At 33.9% G+C, this 17,364-nt stretch overlaps 2 protein-coding genes across 3 annotated transcripts; both read left to right on the forward strand.

Moving 5' to 3' along the window:
* Positions 1-3,128: 3,128 nt before the first annotated feature.
* Positions 3,129-5,844, forward strand: LOC110695718 (cucumber peeling cupredoxin-like). The gene is made up of 2 exons (XM_021872948.1): positions 3,129-3,893; positions 5,212-5,844. The coding sequence occupies exons 1-2, from the start codon at positions 3,689-3,691 to the stop codon at positions 5,655-5,657; spliced, it is 651 nt and encodes a 216-aa protein (XP_021728640.1). The 5' UTR covers positions 3,129-3,688; the 3' UTR covers positions 5,658-5,844.
* Positions 5,845-7,631: 1,787 nt separating this feature from the next.
* On the forward strand, positions 7,632-16,492 carry LOC110695727 (synaptotagmin-4-like). Of its 2 annotated transcripts, none has more exons than XM_021872956.1 (12): positions 7,632-7,900; positions 8,172-8,296; positions 9,313-9,414; positions 9,696-9,746; positions 10,696-10,816; positions 11,367-11,488; positions 11,627-11,725; positions 11,851-11,931; positions 12,053-12,138; positions 13,692-13,917; positions 15,033-15,197; positions 15,869-16,492. In XM_021872956.1, exons 2-12 carry the CDS (start codon positions 8,192-8,194, stop codon positions 16,220-16,222), a joined length of 1,512 nt encoding a protein of 503 aa, XP_021728648.1. In that variant the 5' UTR covers positions 7,632-7,900; positions 8,172-8,191; the 3' UTR covers positions 16,223-16,492. The 2 variants fall into 2 exon arrangements, with proteins under 2 accessions (XP_021728648.1, XP_021728655.1); XM_021872963.1 differs by lacking the exon at positions 7,632-7,900 and adding an exon at positions 7,907-8,065 and having other exon boundaries at positions 15,869-16,222.
* Positions 16,493-17,364: the final 872 nt, after the last annotated feature.

The following is a 17,364-nucleotide window of genomic DNA, read 5'->3' on the forward strand; positions in this document are numbered from 1 at the left end:
TTCACTCTCTAATTGGCCAGTTCAAATGTTTTAATTACAAAAACCCAAAAGCAAAGTTCAACTCTCCAGTCCAAATGCTAAGTCAGTCAATGGTCTAGTCAACGTGGCAAGCCCACTTGATCTCAAGGCCCATTCATCCATCAAGCAAGGTATAAAAGCCTTCAATTGTCTTTCTTTACATTGATCCACATTAAGCCTCAAGCAATTAATTCTCTTGCATAAATTTCTCTCTCTGACACTGTACTGACTTTGGCATTGGAGGGGCCTTCCTCGACACAACCCCTGAGGCCAGTTTTACGTGTGTTCACTATGCAGGAAACCCTCGGCCCAGTCATAACTTGGACCGAGTTCAGTATTTAACCCTAAAAAAGGGCCCATCCAAAGGTCCGATTGTTTTCACCCGAAACAGCTCCTTTTTACATAGAAGCTCCCTTTACTCTGCATGTGCTTTGTATTTGCGCCATTTTATTTGTTTTTCAATCAGTCTCCTTAAGTATTAATATTCAAAATTATGGAATTATATAATAATTAAAAACTCTTGATGATAAAGTTATATCTACGTCAATTTTCGGTTAACTTTCTTATTAGATCGGTTTAGGGAAGCTAGTTGCTCCCCTATGTCAATATTCATATCATAAGCATTGTTTGCCAACCTTAATCTTAGCATTATATTAATTAATCATGTCTTTCATATCAATTGCATGAAATTTTAGGTAGCAGTGTTGCTGGTACTGGTTTTGATCCATCACTTGTGGAGCAGGGCTGCTCTAGAACAAAAAACGTTGTTGCAAAGGATCAAACCTATGTGATTTGTAACATGCTAAAATCACCATGACACCTTGGGAAATTTATTAGATATATACTACTTGATAGGTATAGAACTGTCACTTTATTTACTAAGTCTAAGAAAGATGTGAAACTTGCTAAAATCACCATGGGAATTTTTTTATTATGCTTTAGGCTAATTATTACAGGAATGATCATTTGACACGGTGCTTAAGGCTCATTGGAAAAAGAGTTATTACATAATCATTTAGAAATTTTGATAATCTTTTTTTTTTTTTTTTTTTTTTTTGTTGTTGGTAATGTTGCATATTTTAAGATTGTGAACCAAGTTTATTTTGCCCCTTTATTGTCTGGTATAGTATTATCTGGTGAGATTCTATGTGGTCAATTGGTCTGTAGTAAGAGCTAAGAAGAATTACTTTGCTGGATTAGCAATTGACTAGACAAATTGGTTAGATACTATTCTTAATGTTAAATTTTTTTTTAAATGGGATTGTTGATGCTAATTTCAGGTTACTTTAAGTTGATATATTATACTACCTTCGTTTCACAAATAATAATCCTTAATTTGTTGTAAATAATAAGAAACGGTAGTAGTAATTATGTCAATCTTTAACTGGCTATATTGTTGAAGGTATGCATAGACAAATAGTGGTGTTTGAAAGCCAATGAGAATTTTCAGCAGTTTAAGTCGTATAACTTGATGTCCTTAGTTTATGTTTGTATTTGTGTCAGAAAAAAGGCCATGCTCGATGCAAACTTGATAATGAATGGGTGCAGTGTGACAAATGCAGGAAGTGGAGAATAAATAATTCATGTTGTGAATCTACCTAAAGAGGTAAATTCCCTATAATGATTTCTTTGTTTAATAAAAAATGTGCCGAGTAAAAGAGTTTCTAATCTGTTGCCTTTCTAGGTTCCCATGAGAACAGTAAGATGACATGTCCTTTATAACCTCATTTTTTTTACAGTAACAAGTTTGTTAAATTGCTAAGAAAACTCTTTCTTCTAGGATGACTTGTCCTTTATAGTTGAAATTTGGTGGTTTCATAGGATACTTTGCGCTCTGTATCTTGAGATATTGAGGTTAGACCCTATCATTTGGAGCATATACTTGTGTAGTTTTATGTTGCATCTTTCTTATTTCAATAATTTTCTCTTACTGAGGTGAATACTCTTTGGGGTTAGGCTCTCAAATTCCTTATCATTATAGCTCTTGGTAGAACTTATTATGTGTTGTCTTTGTTGGATGCATTTGTGGAGTTCCCTCCCTCCCATCTAACTTGATTAATTTCATTTTATAGTTCCCTGCATTGGCCTTGTAATGTTCTGAAGATTCAAAAAGTTAAGAAATCAATTTGTTTTTATTGTTAGAACTTTTTAAGATTTCCCATGAGCTACGATTCTTGAGATTCTTTGAAATTAGTCTATGAGGTAACCATTTGGCAGGTGGTGGATTTTGGATACAGGAGTCAATAATATTTCAAGCTTATTATACAAGCACCTTCAAAAAGGTGAACGAGCTTACGAGAGGATGATTTCTACAAGACATTCTATATATTTTGTTAGTTTATTGTACATCTCTTATCACTCTATTCTTTTAGGATGACATGTCCTTTACAGTTGAAAATAATTTGAAGCTGACATAGACAAAATCGTCAAAATTTGAAAGTTGACCATTGTATCATTTAACTAATTAGCTTTTTTAGTTATAGAGTATTATTTATTGTGAATTGTGAGAGACATGTTTGTAATTTACAAGTACATCAATTCAGTATTATTGTAGAGTTGATGATGTATATGTGATGTCGCTTAAATTTGGCCTTATATTGGTTAGATTGATAATTATTGTATTTTATTAAATTTATGGTCTTCACATTAAAAAAAAAAAATGTAGTGTACAAGTGTTGGCAGTAGAGGAATTTACTACTGCTTCTATTTTATTTATTTATTTTTTTTTTAAAAAAAAAGCCCTATTCGTAACTGGTGTTAGGCTATGCCAGTTACAAATAATACTCTATTTGTAACCGGCGTAATTGAACGCCATTTACGAATAATATGCTTTTTAACTTGGAAAATAGACTATTTGTAACTGGTGTTAGGTTAAGCCAGTTACGAATAGTACATTATTAGTAACTAATATTAGCCGGTTACGAATAATTTTCACTAGTTGTAATGGTGGCAATAGCAACCAACAATGTCAGTTACTAAAAGTCAATTTCGTCAGTTATAAATAGCAGTTTTTCTACTAGTGAATGTTTAATTATTGTGTTCTCCATTATAGATTAATTCATGTTTGAAATTTTTTAACAGTCTTTGATAATAGAGAAGTGTTAATCATGCATTTTAAATTTGCTGGATGAGGTATAACAATTGAAAACTATGTTGTGAGTGATATTAGTTATGTTACAGAGTATGAATGTATGATACATGGAGTTGTGTAAAGTGTTTTGTCATTAAAAAAAAAAAGGGTATGTTTGACTCCTTCAATTTCTAATTTCAATGCCCCTAGATTTTGCAACATTTTCATAATACAACCAATAGGAAACATATAATTGTCCTGTTTGCTCAATTCTCACTAATGAATCAATCAATTACATAAATCAACGATACCAATAATTAAGTTCCTTTAAAAATAAACATGAAAGAACGAAGAGAGTACACTCGTCCCCCAATTCACATACCAATAATGAAGTCCTTTCAAAAAAGAACGGAACGAGTATACCCATCTCCAAGTCACATGCCAAAAGTGCAGCAGTGGTCATCCCCCACGTTCTTTCCTTTCCCTTTCTTACCAATTTCCAAATATACTACTCCTACTCAACAACCATCCTACAGCGATAAGCTTCACTCAAATTAATCTTAACCATCCACATAAACTAAACAAGAGTAAAACAGACAAATGTCGACCAAAGCGGCGGCAATGGCTGCATATCTAGCTGTTATAACCGCCGCGATTGGTGTAACATCCGCCGTAAGTTACACCAATCACACGGTGGGAGGACCGCCGCCATCGGGTTGGTATTTTAATAGTACTTCCAGTATATCTTCTACTAATTACTCCGTTTGGGCTGCCACTCAAACCTTCAACCTAGGCGATTATCTTAGTAAGTTCTTCTCATCTCATCTCCTTTTTTTTATCAGATGTCCCCGAAGGAACATCTCCTTTTTTTTTTTTTTTTTTTTTTTTTTTTTTTTTTTGCAATTAATTTTTTATTGTTCGAAAAATGTAATTTTGGAATCGTTAATTTTTAATTGAGAATCACATTCAAATGCAATGTTGCTATTGATTGAGTTAACTCAAATTGTAAATTACGGAGTAGAATTAATCTCAATCTTGTTGATTTTTTTTTTTTTTTTTTTTTTTTTTTTTTTTTTTTTTTGAGGAAAGTTACGTGTTTGAATTTAATTAGTAGATATTTTACGGAATAAATGTGCGCAGATGCGCTAGTTACGGTTGTTTTTTTTTTGGGGAGGGAAGCGGCTGTATGTATTGGGCTCATAGGGAAGTATTTTTTTTATGGCCCAAATGTGGTATAAGTCCGATGTCAGTTAATGTTAATTTTTTTTTTTTTTTTTTGTGTTTAGAAAGACATAAGGGTAGAAAGAGGGAGAATCGATCCCAAAATTTCTTTAAATTGGGAAGAAAGCTCTAACCACTTGACTTATTCCTCGTTCTCATCAATTGATATTTATGGTTTTTCTAGTGTTCGTACTAAAGTAGTCTTTTCACTTGTTCTCGGATATACAGCTAAAAATAAGGAAGATAAAACATTAATAATATACTTTTATCTCATTTGATCAAAATAAATACTCATAGAGGAGTAAATGAATAGGAAATGAATAAGTAACCTTGATTTTGAATATTTTTTCTATGTATAATACTCGTCCTTTTTATAAAGTACGAATTTGTAGCTTTAGAATCGAATCAGTGTATTATAAGGTGTTTTGAAATAATTCCTACTCTATCCTTCATTATCATGAATTAATTTTTTTGATATGACAAGTATTTTACAAACTAATAAGAATGCAACATGTATTTTGTATTTTGTCATGAAATACGTCTTGATAAATTGACAATTGTAGATTTGTAGTAAATAACTAAAATTTAAAATAAAAAAAATAAAAAAATAAAAAAAAGGTGCCAAAATGTCAAAATAAGTAAACCATAACTGAAAATTTATAAGAAAAAAAATAAAAAACAAGTTTTTTGAAAAATATATTTCGTATAAATTATGATTGTCATTCAATCTTAAATTCCTAATAATCATTAAAAGTAGTGGTTAACAAAGTGTCCAAATGTAAATACTTGGATATCCCTATCATTTTCTTTCCTTGTGTTTAACCCGGGAAAATTTACTGTTACAATCATTTCAATTTGCACAACACTAACAAACTTTCCCACACTTTATTTTTTTTTGGCAGTTTTCAATACCAACACTAATCAAACAGTGGTCCAAACGTACAATTCTAATACTTACAACAACTGTACCTCCGATGACTCTTCCGACAATGACACCCTCGTCTTCAACTCGGGTGCCACCAAGTTTGATCAGCCATTGACCATCTCCGTGCCACTGACTAAAGTGGGCCCCAACTACTTCTTCTCTGATGCCGAGGATGGGGTTCAATGCCAACACGGCATGAGGTTTGACATTCAGGTTGGTCAAGGGTTGGGCCTACCCCCAAGCCTTAATCAACCTCCACCTCCACTGTACACTCCTCCACCAATGGCGGAGCCTCCCCCGGCTTTTCAAGGAGAAAGCATGTACAACGGAGTAGAGAGGCTAGCTGATGGAATATTTGGAGTTGCTGTGATTTGGGCTTGTCTTATTGTTTTGGGTTTGAGCTTTGTTATATTTAATGGTTGAAGCAAGCCCATAATCGAAGGCCAATTTTGAGGGGTAGTTTTAGGATTTAGATGTCGGTAAGGAGCCATGAAATTATTGTTGGCGGGAGACACTTGTATACTTTAATTATTTTCCTGATGTGATAGTGTGATACCTCTTTGGATTAAACTACGAGTAGAATAAAAATAAAAATAATAATAAAAAAAAAGAGTAGAATAGCATTAGCATCTATATAATGTTGGATAAAATAAAATAAAATTAAAAAAAAAAAACCACTCCGAGTAGAATAGCATTAGCGTCTATACAATATCGGATCTAGAAATATTTTTAAGTGACACAACGAAATATATACTACGTACTGTACATACGAAGTATAAGAGTTTTTTTATACTTAAACTTTTTTTTTTGAAAGGTAAAATACACGGTTTAATAATCCTCCTATCACAGGAAAGGATCATTAAAATCTAAAAGTCTACCTATCACAGGTTTGGACTAATAGATTAGGATAAAAATAAAAAAAAAAAAAAATTAAATACAAGCTAAAGCTTCTCATATAAGCTATACAAAAGGCTTCCATAGGAAGCTAAACTAAAGTAAAAATAAATACTGTAAAACATTATGACCCAAAGAGGTTAGTTTGTCGTCAATCAAACGAAGGCCGAGCAGCGAAGCCGATGGCGGTGGAGGCGACGGTGGTGACGGTGAAGGCGGCGAAGTCGGTAGAACCATGACTATTCAAAATCCACCGCCTGGAACCCTAGAATTCCAACCAACCACAAATTGAAGTGAATTGAAGCATAGAAAACAAAATCAAAGGAAAAACCCATAATATTAAAGTCGACATGCATGATACAAAAATCAAATTTTGAAAAATCTTGTTAAATTTCCACTTTTCGGTAATCATCCTTCAAAACTAAAGAGAGATTAAGATGAAGGGGCTACTTCAGAGCTGATATCGACGGAAGCGGTGGTGGCGACCACCTTATCAATTTTAATTTGTAACCTACAATTTTGTAATATATATAGTTTTCATTTAGGCCATTAAGGGTACTAACAATCAATGCACTACCTTATCAATTGACAGATTCGATTAAGCACATACACATGTATGAAATGGATATGCGTTGTGGGTAGAAGTAGAATGATTCGCATGTAAGTTGATCATAAATTAGGTGAATCTTCGATTGGTACATATTTATGACAAAATAAGAAAAATTAGACAATATGAATATGATCATAGAGTAATACTACAAAATATGTGTATTTTTTACAAAATAAAAACATTAAAAAATATAACTAGGTTAAATTAGATCGAGTGCCCAAATTTATTTAAATACGTAGTATAAAAACTAATAGTTTAGGGGCAAGTCACATACTATATACATAAAACCGATTGGGCTGACCCTTCTTCACATTCAACAAAATGACCTAAAATGTACACAAAATGATAAAACGATCAAACCAAACCCAACTTAAAATAAACAAAAGTTAAGTGAAGCTCACAATTAAAAGAACTTCAAATCCTAAAACAAATATATCAAATTATCAAATAACCCGAACTTAACCAATTAAAGATCAGCACATTTACCACGTGGTTGATTGTAAAAGAACAAAATAACTCTTATAATACTAATCAAATAACCCTTGTAATATTGACCGGAACCCTTATAATACTAGCCAAGTAACTCTTGTAACACTGACGAATTAACTCCCGTAAAAGCTTATTACACAGTATGACTAGCCATATATAAGAATTTGTGATTAAAGATAACTACACATTTATGTTTTAACCATTTCAACCCAAAAGAAAATAAAACTATTTTTTTTTCTCTTGATAAATAAATTAATAAACCCTTTTACTCGACATGTTAATCCAAAAAAACATTTGTAAAAGTGGATTTTTAAGACACTACAATAGATAATTCAAATACTTCTTGTAGAAAAATTAAATTAAAATTAAAAAAAGTGACAGTTTTCATGTTTTTTATTACTGAAAACAATTCCCAAACACCGGGTGTTTCTTTCCTGCAGGTTGAAGCTACGCCACGATTTTGTCTTAAGGGTGTGATAACATTGTTAATGGCAATCACAAAGTCCAACTTCATCGTTTTAGCGGGTTAATTAGTGTGTTGTGATTATCAACTAATTAAATTCACTACCATTTTAAATCCCAGTTTTTCAGATAATTCCAGGTCCACTTTGATAACGAAATCATCCCATAAATCTCATCAACTTCTGTCTTCTTCCAATTATATTAATTCCCAGTAATTACTCTCAAAACCCTGTCATTTATTTCACCATTTCAGTTACCCTTTTTGATCCGTTATTTGATTTTTTCATATTATTCCTTATTAATCTCTCATTTTGTAATTGTGGATTACCCTTTTTTTTTTCTCGAGATTTTTTTATTTTTTTATTTTCTCATCTGGGTATTTTTTTTAATTTGGTTTGATGTGTTTCTTTGGTTGATTTTTTGTTTAATTTTTTGTTTGTTTCTTGATTTTTTTTCTGGGTTTTTGTTTTTTGAATTTGCAGGGAAATTATAGGTGGGAAAAATGGGTTTAATTTCGGGTATGATGTTGGGTGTAATAGTTGGGATCGGATTGATGGCTGGTTGGCATCGGATGATGCAGCATCGAAGCAATAAACGAATTGCCAAGGTTTTATTTCATTTCCTTGACTAATTTCTCTCTCTTTTTAGGTTTTTGGTTTTTGAAATTTACTGAATATTTTTGTTGATTTTAGGTTGAACATTTAGCCTTCTATATTTTCTGGGTTTTGTTTTGTTTCTTTCTAATTCGAGGTTTTTCCTATATGGTTATTTAATTTTTATGAAAATTGAATTGTGGGATTAGGATGAAAAATTTCTTGTGCTGCATACCAAAAGTTAAAATTGCACACTTATTTTGAGCATTGATAGGTTTATGAGCTGGATAAATATTCTGTAAAGTACTAAATTTGTTCTGTGTATTGGGGTTAGAGAGGTAGCCTGTGTTTTGATGAAAGAGGGCTGCTTCGAGTATTGTAGGTTCAGAGGATTAGTTGATCATGTGTATGGTGTAGTTGACAACTGAGTAATGAATAGTGGGACTCTCTTTAGAGAAAGGAATTTGCTATCATGTCAATACTTTGGTACTCATACTGCGTGAAAATGTTGATTGTCGATTCTAGGTATAGTTTTTGACAGATTAGAGGCTGAAACTGCGAATGTCTATACTTCCCCAAACCTTGCCTTGGCAGGAAATCTAAAGGTTTTCTGTGGTGATTATTGTTTTATGAAATGAGAGCTTAAAACTACAGTTCACCTTTCTAGTAGTGATAGCTCAGGTTGCATGATATATTACTTTACCCTTAATAGCTTACTGGAAACCCTTGATAAATATTGACTGATGAGTCAGAATGTTTGCTTTACTTATGGTTTAGTTCTGAACTTATGCCTGGATCTGTTTATTACATCTATACGGTATTAAATGATATATATACTGGGAACTTTGACATGATGCTGTCTCAGTGCTATTTACTTGTGTTTTGGTTCTTAGTGGAACTGCTTTTGACTGGTGATGCTCCTTGAGTAGAATTATACTTCGATGTTGTTCAGGATTAAAAAAAATTTGGCTGTCAGGATTTTGGTATTGTATATATGAGTAATTCTCTATTTGCTTCCATTGTCATGCAGGCAGCTGATATTAAGGTTCTTGCCTCCCTTGGCAGAGAAGAGTTGAAGAAAATTTGTGGTGAAAGTTTTCCGGAGTGGATATCTTTTCCTGTTTTTGAGCAGGTTCTACTTTGATAATCTTCTTTTGCCTGCTTTTACTCTTAAACATAGATGCAAGTTGTCATGTTATTTCTTTTTTTTTTTCTTATGCTTCTATTATATGTTATTATTTGACTCCTATCGACATAGTGTAGAAAGATCAAAATGCAAAATTAATAAGATAGAAAATATTTTCATTGATTATGATCTTCATTGAAGAGAAGTCACAAAAACTTATATGGTTGAAAGCAGGCTGAATTATTGAAATTCTGTTGATTTGGAGTACTATCTTGATGTTTTTTCAGGTGAAATGGCTGAACAAGCAGCTGAACAAGTTGTGGCCGTATATAGCTGATGTAAGTTCTTTTATGCATCATAATTGATAATGAATGAAAACCTCTGTTTTCTTTTTCTGGGCTGGGGGGGGGGGGGGGGTAAGGTTTTTGAATGATTAGCTTACATGAATTTGGCTGATAGTTGATGCATTTGGCTTTCAAAGTCTAATGAATATTCATGATTTTGCATCCCTGAATTGAAGCATTGATCTAACAGTTGAGTGATCATATTACACACTATGGGAGGGTGGGAGCTCGGAAGGTGTTGAGAGCAGTGGTGTTTGTACAATACAGTTAGTTTGTGCTGTGTGTGCTCAAAACTGGAGATAACTAATGCTATATGATTGTATCCCATATCTTTCCAACCAGCAATATAGGTTTTATTTATTTATTATTATTTATAAATAGATGTTCTTAAACTATTATTTGTAAATGTTATAACAGGCCTTAGGCTGCCTAACCAAATCCCTATCTAAATTATTCTTCACTCATTTGCTGTAAACTGGCATGTACTAATGTTTTTTCAAATCAAGAGATGCCTCTCCTAGTAATTGAAGGCTAACAATTTATGCTGTATACAATAAAGTTCTAGTCCCATCCATTGGTTTGAATCTTGTAGGGCGACATTATTATGAACTCTGTAACTCTGGAATGAGTTCTTTACTATAAGCACAGCTCCCAAATATAAAGCAGTTGTGGTATTTTTAGATATTGGGCTATCATTGATCACTGTGTTATGATTCTTATGAGCTTTTTATCACATGGGTTTCAATGGTCCTTTTTATGTACTGAATTTCCTTATGCTCTGAAAGGGAATTCGGATATTCTGATTTTATGCCCAGAATTTAAAAGGAGAGACTCAGCTTTTCCTTTTTTCCACTTGAGGTTTTTCTTTCTTTTTTCTTTATTTACAAAAAATAAGATTATAATTTTAGATTTTAAGAGATATGTGTTTCTGGATTATTCTTAGGCGGCAGAGCTGATAATAAGGGAGTCTGTTGAACCCCTTCTGGAACAATATCGTCCTCCTGGAATTACTTCAATGAAGTTCACTAAACTCACTCTTGGTACCGTTGCCCCTAAAATAGAAGGTATTATTTAACAACTTGCTTTTGTTCATTCATATGATCCTTTAATATGGAGGGGTTTTGTGATACTTTGTTTCTGAAGATTTTTTCCAGTGTTAATCATGCAAGACACATATTGTTGATATTGGCGGTGATAGAATCTAAGACATAATTGGTTTATATGATTAACTTGTGTAAAATTGTGTATAGCTTTGGAATTTTAAATCAATATTACTTCTGAATTTAGTGTGTTGAAATGTCAGAATTACTTCAAATGCTTTGTCCAAGTTTGCTTCCTCATGGATGATTTTTGCAGTCATGAGGCAATTTGCTGTTTTCAGTAGTAAAAAAGTTTGTTCTATCTTTGAATGCTTGTTAGCCTGTCAGTTCCGCCAATAGCAGTAGAAGGAAATGATATTGATGGGGATGTTGTTAGGGAGCGCTTTTGGGATTTATGTACCCCTTCTGGATTTCTGGACAATTATGCCTCCTCCTTTGTCAAGTCTGGTGTAGTCAAGCTGCTTCATGTATACTATTTTGAGTACGCTTACATGCATTCTCTCAACCACTGCAGGTATACGTGTCCAGAGCTTCCAGAAGAGTCAAATAGTCATGGATATTGACCTTCGATGGGGTGGTGACCCCAACATCATTATAGGTGTTGAAGCTGCACTTGTTGCTTCTATTCCTATTCAGGTCAGTTGGTGCCTTTTTTAAAGGAGTACTTCCTCACTCCCCATTTTCTGTATTCTTCTCCTGGTTCGTAAAGTTTATTTCATTCATCTACACTCCCAAATGTTGTCTCATTTGGCCATCACTTGTTTGTGGTTGCAGTTCAAAGATCTTCAAGTTTTTACGGTTGTCCGTGTTATTTTCCAACTGGCAGAAGAGATTCCCTGCATATCTGCTGTTGTTGTTGCGCTACTTTCAGATGTAAATTTGCCTGTTCTTTCCCTTTTCGGTAGATCTTGTTTGGAATTTATGGAAGGTTGAAGTTATTTTACTGATTCTTTTACGGGGGTTGTAACTTGAATGATGCTCATCTTTATTTTGACCAGCCAAAGCCTCGAATTGATTATACTTTGAAAGCGGTTGGTGGGAGTCTAACAGCTCTACCTGGTATTTCTGACATGATTGATGTAAGCAAGTTTTATCATCTGGTCTTTTGATAATTCTTATGTATATACAAACTCCTAGTTTATAACCTGAAGATATTGTAGCTTGAACATATGAATATGCTCTTTGTTTACAATTGTGCAGGATACAGTGAACACAATTGTAACAGATACACTGCAATGGCCTCACAGGATTGTTGTTCCAATTGGTGGTATTCCAGTGGATACAAGGTAATAATAAATTTACTATTGTCCTGATTTGTTTCAGTTTATGGTGGATGGGACCCTGCAATAGTTAAATTAAAGATGTAGGTGTGAAAATTCTTTTGAATTTCAATCTTTATCTGTTACTTACCATCTGTGTACATGTGTACTTTGATAAATTATACACTGTGAGGGCGCTGGTGTCTGATGATCATTATTAATTCAGATAATCATCCCCTTTAATGCTGTTAGATCTATAGTTGTCACCGTGCCGTCAATCGTGGCTTGTAGTACGTTAGAAAGAGTTGGGATAGTTGTGCTTGTCTCTACAGCCGTTTCTGGTGTCTTAGCTTGTTCTTGTTGACTAGAGCTGTGTAGTTAATGTTTATGAATATTTGAATAGATAAGAGTGTTAAGGGTTAATATAACTTGTAAGCTTAAATGGTAAAGAGATGAAAGAGATAGAAGCATAAGCATGAGATATTGAAACCAGCATGGAGGAGAGTCAACTGAGACAGAATGTGCTACAAAACAAGTCATTATGTTGAAGGTAGTTAAGAATCATTATATATAATGACTTATGGGTCACATCATTCCTTAATATCCATTTTATATTTTTTAGTGATTAAATTGAGAAAGACCCTCTCATCTGAAATTTCTACTAATTTGAAAATTTTACTCTTATAGAAGCCTTACATGTGATCTAGTCCCTTGCCTTGTGAATAATTGAAGATTAAATTTTGGTTGCATAAGTTGTGGGTGGATAGGGAGGGGTTGTAGCTTGTAGGCAGTTTGGCGAATGCAATCTGTGGTAAATATCAAGTTCTGATCTTCTTTGAAGATATTCTTTCAGATCTATTAATTTTTTAATAACCTTGTGTAACTCAGTAAGTCATGCTGGGATTCCCTTATAACATTATGAATTTTGTTATTCTATTTTAAATTTTTGTTTTTTGAATTAGTTATCGGTTTTATGTCCTGTGTCTCCTTAATTGTTGAAGATCGAATTTAAAATTTATTGGTCATGGGTTGTGGGCCTCATTGCCTGGGGACTTATTTAGGTATCTTGCTTTAATCAGTTATATTAGGCTTTAGTATGTGCTTTATCATCTAGTTTCTTTTTACCAAGATTATGATATAGGAAGTATCCTATTTTCCTAGCTCATTTTCACTTGTAAACAGGACCTATATGCTAATCTATGTATATTCTCAGTTGAATATTATGAATTATAATGAGAACTAGCTTGAATTTTTTCAGCTAAATAATTGGTTTTACTTGTTATGATTTCTTTCATTTCCCATCTCTATCAAATAGGTTCTCGTTGTGGTGCAATATATATTTATGTTGTGGAATTTGTTTGCTTCTATGACGTAATCTTCTGATGAAAAACTATCCTTAAATAGTTGACATCTTCTCAGACCAGCCTTTTGTCAATTGAGTAATGCAACTTTCCCAGTCTACATCTCCCTCTCACATTTTTGAGGAATTTTCTTGAATTGTGGGCCTCTTAGCTCCTCTCCCTCTAATTTTCTCACTATCTTTTAGTTAAGCTATATCTTGTTTGCTGGTTACTCTGCAGTGAATTGGAGCTTAAACCCCAAGGCAAATTGACCGTGACAGTTGTGAAAGCCAATGATTTGAAGAACAAGGAATTAATTGGAAAGTCAGATCCCTATACAGTTGTGCATATACGTCCACTTTTCAAGGTTAAGACAAAGGTTGTTGAAGACAATCTCAATCCAGTTTGGAATGAAACTTTTGAAGTGATTGCAGAGGACAAGGAAACACAATCACTTATCATTGAGGTTTGAATTTCCTCCTTCCATCTCCACTTTCTTTTTCTGTGAGTTTTTAGTCATTCTGCTTTCCTTGTGCTACTACCCCATATAAAACTGTAGCTAACTCTAGCTGAGGTATACCATTGAGTTTAAATATTGACAAATAGTAACGATTCACTGTTTTGTGATTTTATTTCTCAAAACCTCAAGAGGCTCTGGGAACCTGCAAATCATAACATACACCCGGCTACATGTAGTTCTACATTCAACCGGGTTAGTTCAAGTAGTTTTCCTGTAAAAAAAAAGCACAAACGTACTGAAAAAAAAGCATAAAACATTAAGATAAATGCATAAACATTATTATAGAAGCACATTGATAGTAAATAAAAGCACATAGACAATAATTGGAAATTGATGATAGTATAAAAAACATGAACATCATAATCAAATTAATCAAATAAAGCCTTAATCCCATAAATGGGGTCGGCTACATGAACTAAATTTGATTATTCCATGTAGTCATCGACAAAAATCTTCCTCCTCCATCCCTTACGATCCAATTCCGTGTAATCAAAGCACATAATATTAAAATAAAAAAGGCACATTATTACATATTAAAAGCACAAGACATTGTTGTTTTACCTAGTTGCAGGTAGATCTACATGACAGGTGTAGCTTCTACCAATCTACTAGCATGTGTTTTCAATAATCTATATGTATGAATCGTAGAGTGTGCTTGCACATTCGACAACTTTCAGTGACATTTAAGTGTTGTACAATGGTACATCATGTTTTGGCAGCCTTTTGTCATTCCATGGTACTTGCTCTTGGGTCCTATTTTAGGTGTTGGTCGCATTTATGTTTTGAAGTATGAACTTTGTATTGGTTTGTAATATTCATTAGTGTAATAATGTAATTGGACATTGGTCTAGACACCATGTGCATTTAGATAGGGCAACATGTTATATGCGATTAGCATCTAAAAAACTGTAATAAGATGTTTGGTTTTAGTCAATCTGGCTGAAAGGTAGATTCTCAACTTTGTAAAAGGATTTGACAATTGCTATAAATTGAAGAAGCGAAATTCAGGCAGGCATACCAGTCTTTTGATTGAATGGGGAGTGATTTGTTTCCTCATGCAGGTATTTGACAAGGATATTGGGCAGGACAAGAAACTTGGCATTACAAAATTGCCTCTCTTTGATCTGGAACCTGATAGTCTTAAAGAAGTTGAACTAAGATTGACACCGTCACTTGATATGACTAAGGTGAAAGATAAGAAGGACAGAGGAACTATTACACTCAAGGTGCCACAATTTACTTGAAAAATTCATCTTATGCTTTATGGTTCTTTAATCTGACAGTTGATTTTTGCATGTACACTTGTGCTGATTCTATTATTTTTAGATATGTGAGTTTCGTTGCCCAGTTGACGTGATGCAGCTTCTGTATGTAGGGTTTTTTTTTTTTTTTTTTTTTCCTTTTTTTTTGGAGAGGGGGGGGGGGGTTGGTTGCGGTCAGGTGGGTGCAGGGGCGTGTGTGGCAGCCAAGAGGACTTTTACCATTGTGTTTTGAGTAATTGTTCAGTGATACATTGTTGGGTTACATGATAAGTTGGTATGTCTAGTCCTCTGGGTACGAAAGTAATTCTAAATTTTAATACTAGACTTCCATTGTCCTCTTCTTGGTATCACCTTTTTTGTTTTTTCTCCCCTATATCACCAAGTTTGTAGACATTTATAATCCTGGTTCGCTCACAGGCCATCCTCCCATTAGAAATTTATGTTTCCCTGTTATGCATGACTTGTAGGGTAGTAGTTATTCATAATTTAAGCTACCAATCCTTTATGGCATGATTGATGATGAAAGTGCTAGCTGCTTCAATATCTTATGGTGTATAGAAACTATTAAAGATTTACATGTGGAAATGTGAAGTTGCTGGCAATTAACGAGGATACATTTGTTGATCTATCTTTAGGTGATGTATCATCCATTCAACAAAGAAGAGCAATTAGCTGCCTTGGAAGCGGAGAAAATGATGGCTGAGGAGAAAAAGAAGATGAAGGAAGCAGGTGTCATTGGGAGCACTGTGGATGCACTTGATGGAGCCGCATCGTTTGTTGGATCCGGGATCGGAATGGTGGGAAGCGGTGTTGGAGCTGGTGTTGGAGCTGGCGTTGGTCTTGTTGGTTCAGGTTTCGGAGCTGTGGGAAGTGGCCTAAGCAAAGCTGGGAGATTCATGGGGAGGACAATTACTGGGCATTCTGCTAGCAGGAGGAGTGGTTCAACTACACCTTTGAGCCAGGAAAACGGTAGCATGAAATCCCAGTAGTTGTTTGCAGATAGAATCAGTAGTTTTCAGGTGAATTTGACCAGAGTGTATTTTAGCTTCTTTCTAATTTTTTTGTAATAGTTTTTTAAAAATGTTAATAGGAATTTTTAGCATTTGTTGCACAGAACTTTCTTCAACATATACTTTTTGTTTGTTTTTTTTCCACCGCCTGTTTGGGTGCATGAAAAATGAACAATAATATGTATAATATGAAATGATTCAAAGTTTTAACTTTTGGTGGACTTGAATATGGGCATCTGATTTTAGGCCGATCTTCCTAAATTTGCTCTAGTACATTTTTCCAAGACTAATACTTGGCTCTAGCATAAGATTGTGTTGAAGGTGAATTTTTGTAGTACAACATAGAGTAATGATTTTAATCAGCTTTTAAACTGAATTGTTATCGTTGAGCTAAAATGTCTGGCAATTGGATTTGCAACAGCTTAATAACCACAGACTCAGGACATAGAAGTGGTTCAAAGTAATGGAAATACGTAGTATAATGGTTGTAACTAGTGTTTGGTATGGGCTGGGTTGGCACGCAAATGTCCGGCCTGGCGGCATGATACGACATCAAGCTATGCATAAGCTCGAAAAATTGATATGAGACTCCTGCTTGATTATTACAAGACATGTGGGCTTGCATGGTCTGAGATAGTGAGATGCACCTACCTACCTAGTGGTCAGGGCCTTTGTTTCTAAGTTCAGTTCGAATTGGAACACTTCTGAGCTCTACATCCACTCGACCACTCCTACTATTTCTGGGTACCTCTTTCTAACTCTAACTTTGTTCACTCCATATATTTGTTTTGAGTATATAATTGAGCTGCACAGCCTACACCATCACGCATTTATTTGTTAATATAATAGAAAATCAGTAAAAAAAACTAACAATAGAGTTTCAAACCTGCTAATGTACATGTTATCTCATAAGTACTCTTAATTATCTGATTGTTTTTACCGCTCTTTTTTTTTTAAGTGACATAATTTCTTTAAACATTCGTTTATCTAAGTGAGCACTTTCGTATTTCAATATTTATTAATTCGTTTTTAACTACATGTTGAATCAGTTCTCTCTTAACGATTCAATCTTACAATATTTATTCTTTCTCTAATTCTATTGTATTACTTTTTAATATGAG

The sequence above is a fragment of the Chenopodium quinoa genome, unplaced genomic scaffold (genome assembly GCF_001683475.1).
Source record: "Chenopodium quinoa cultivar QQ74 unplaced genomic scaffold, ASM168347v1, whole genome shotgun sequence".
Lineage (NCBI taxonomy): Eukaryota > Viridiplantae > Streptophyta > Magnoliopsida > Caryophyllales > Amaranthaceae > Chenopodium > Chenopodium quinoa.

Coding starts and splice junctions, on each gene's coding strand:
- LOC110695718 (XM_021872948.1), top strand. CDS start 3,689: ATGTCGACCAAAGCGGCGGCAATGGCTGCATATCTAGCTGTTATAACC. Junction 3,894..5,211: donor CAACCTAGGCGATTATCTTA/GTAAGTTCTTCT, acceptor TTTTTTTGGCAG/TTTTCAATACCAACACTAAT.
- LOC110695727 (XM_021872956.1), top strand. CDS start 8,192: ATGGGTTTAATTTCGGGTATGATGTTGGGTGTAATAGTTGGGATCGGA. Junction 8,297..9,312: donor GCAATAAACGAATTGCCAAG/GTTTTATTTCAT, acceptor ATTGTCATGCAG/GCAGCTGATATTAAGGTTCT. Junction 12,139..13,691: donor GGTATTCCAGTGGATACAAG/GTAATAATAAAT, acceptor GTTACTCTGCAG/TGAATTGGAGCTTAAACCCC.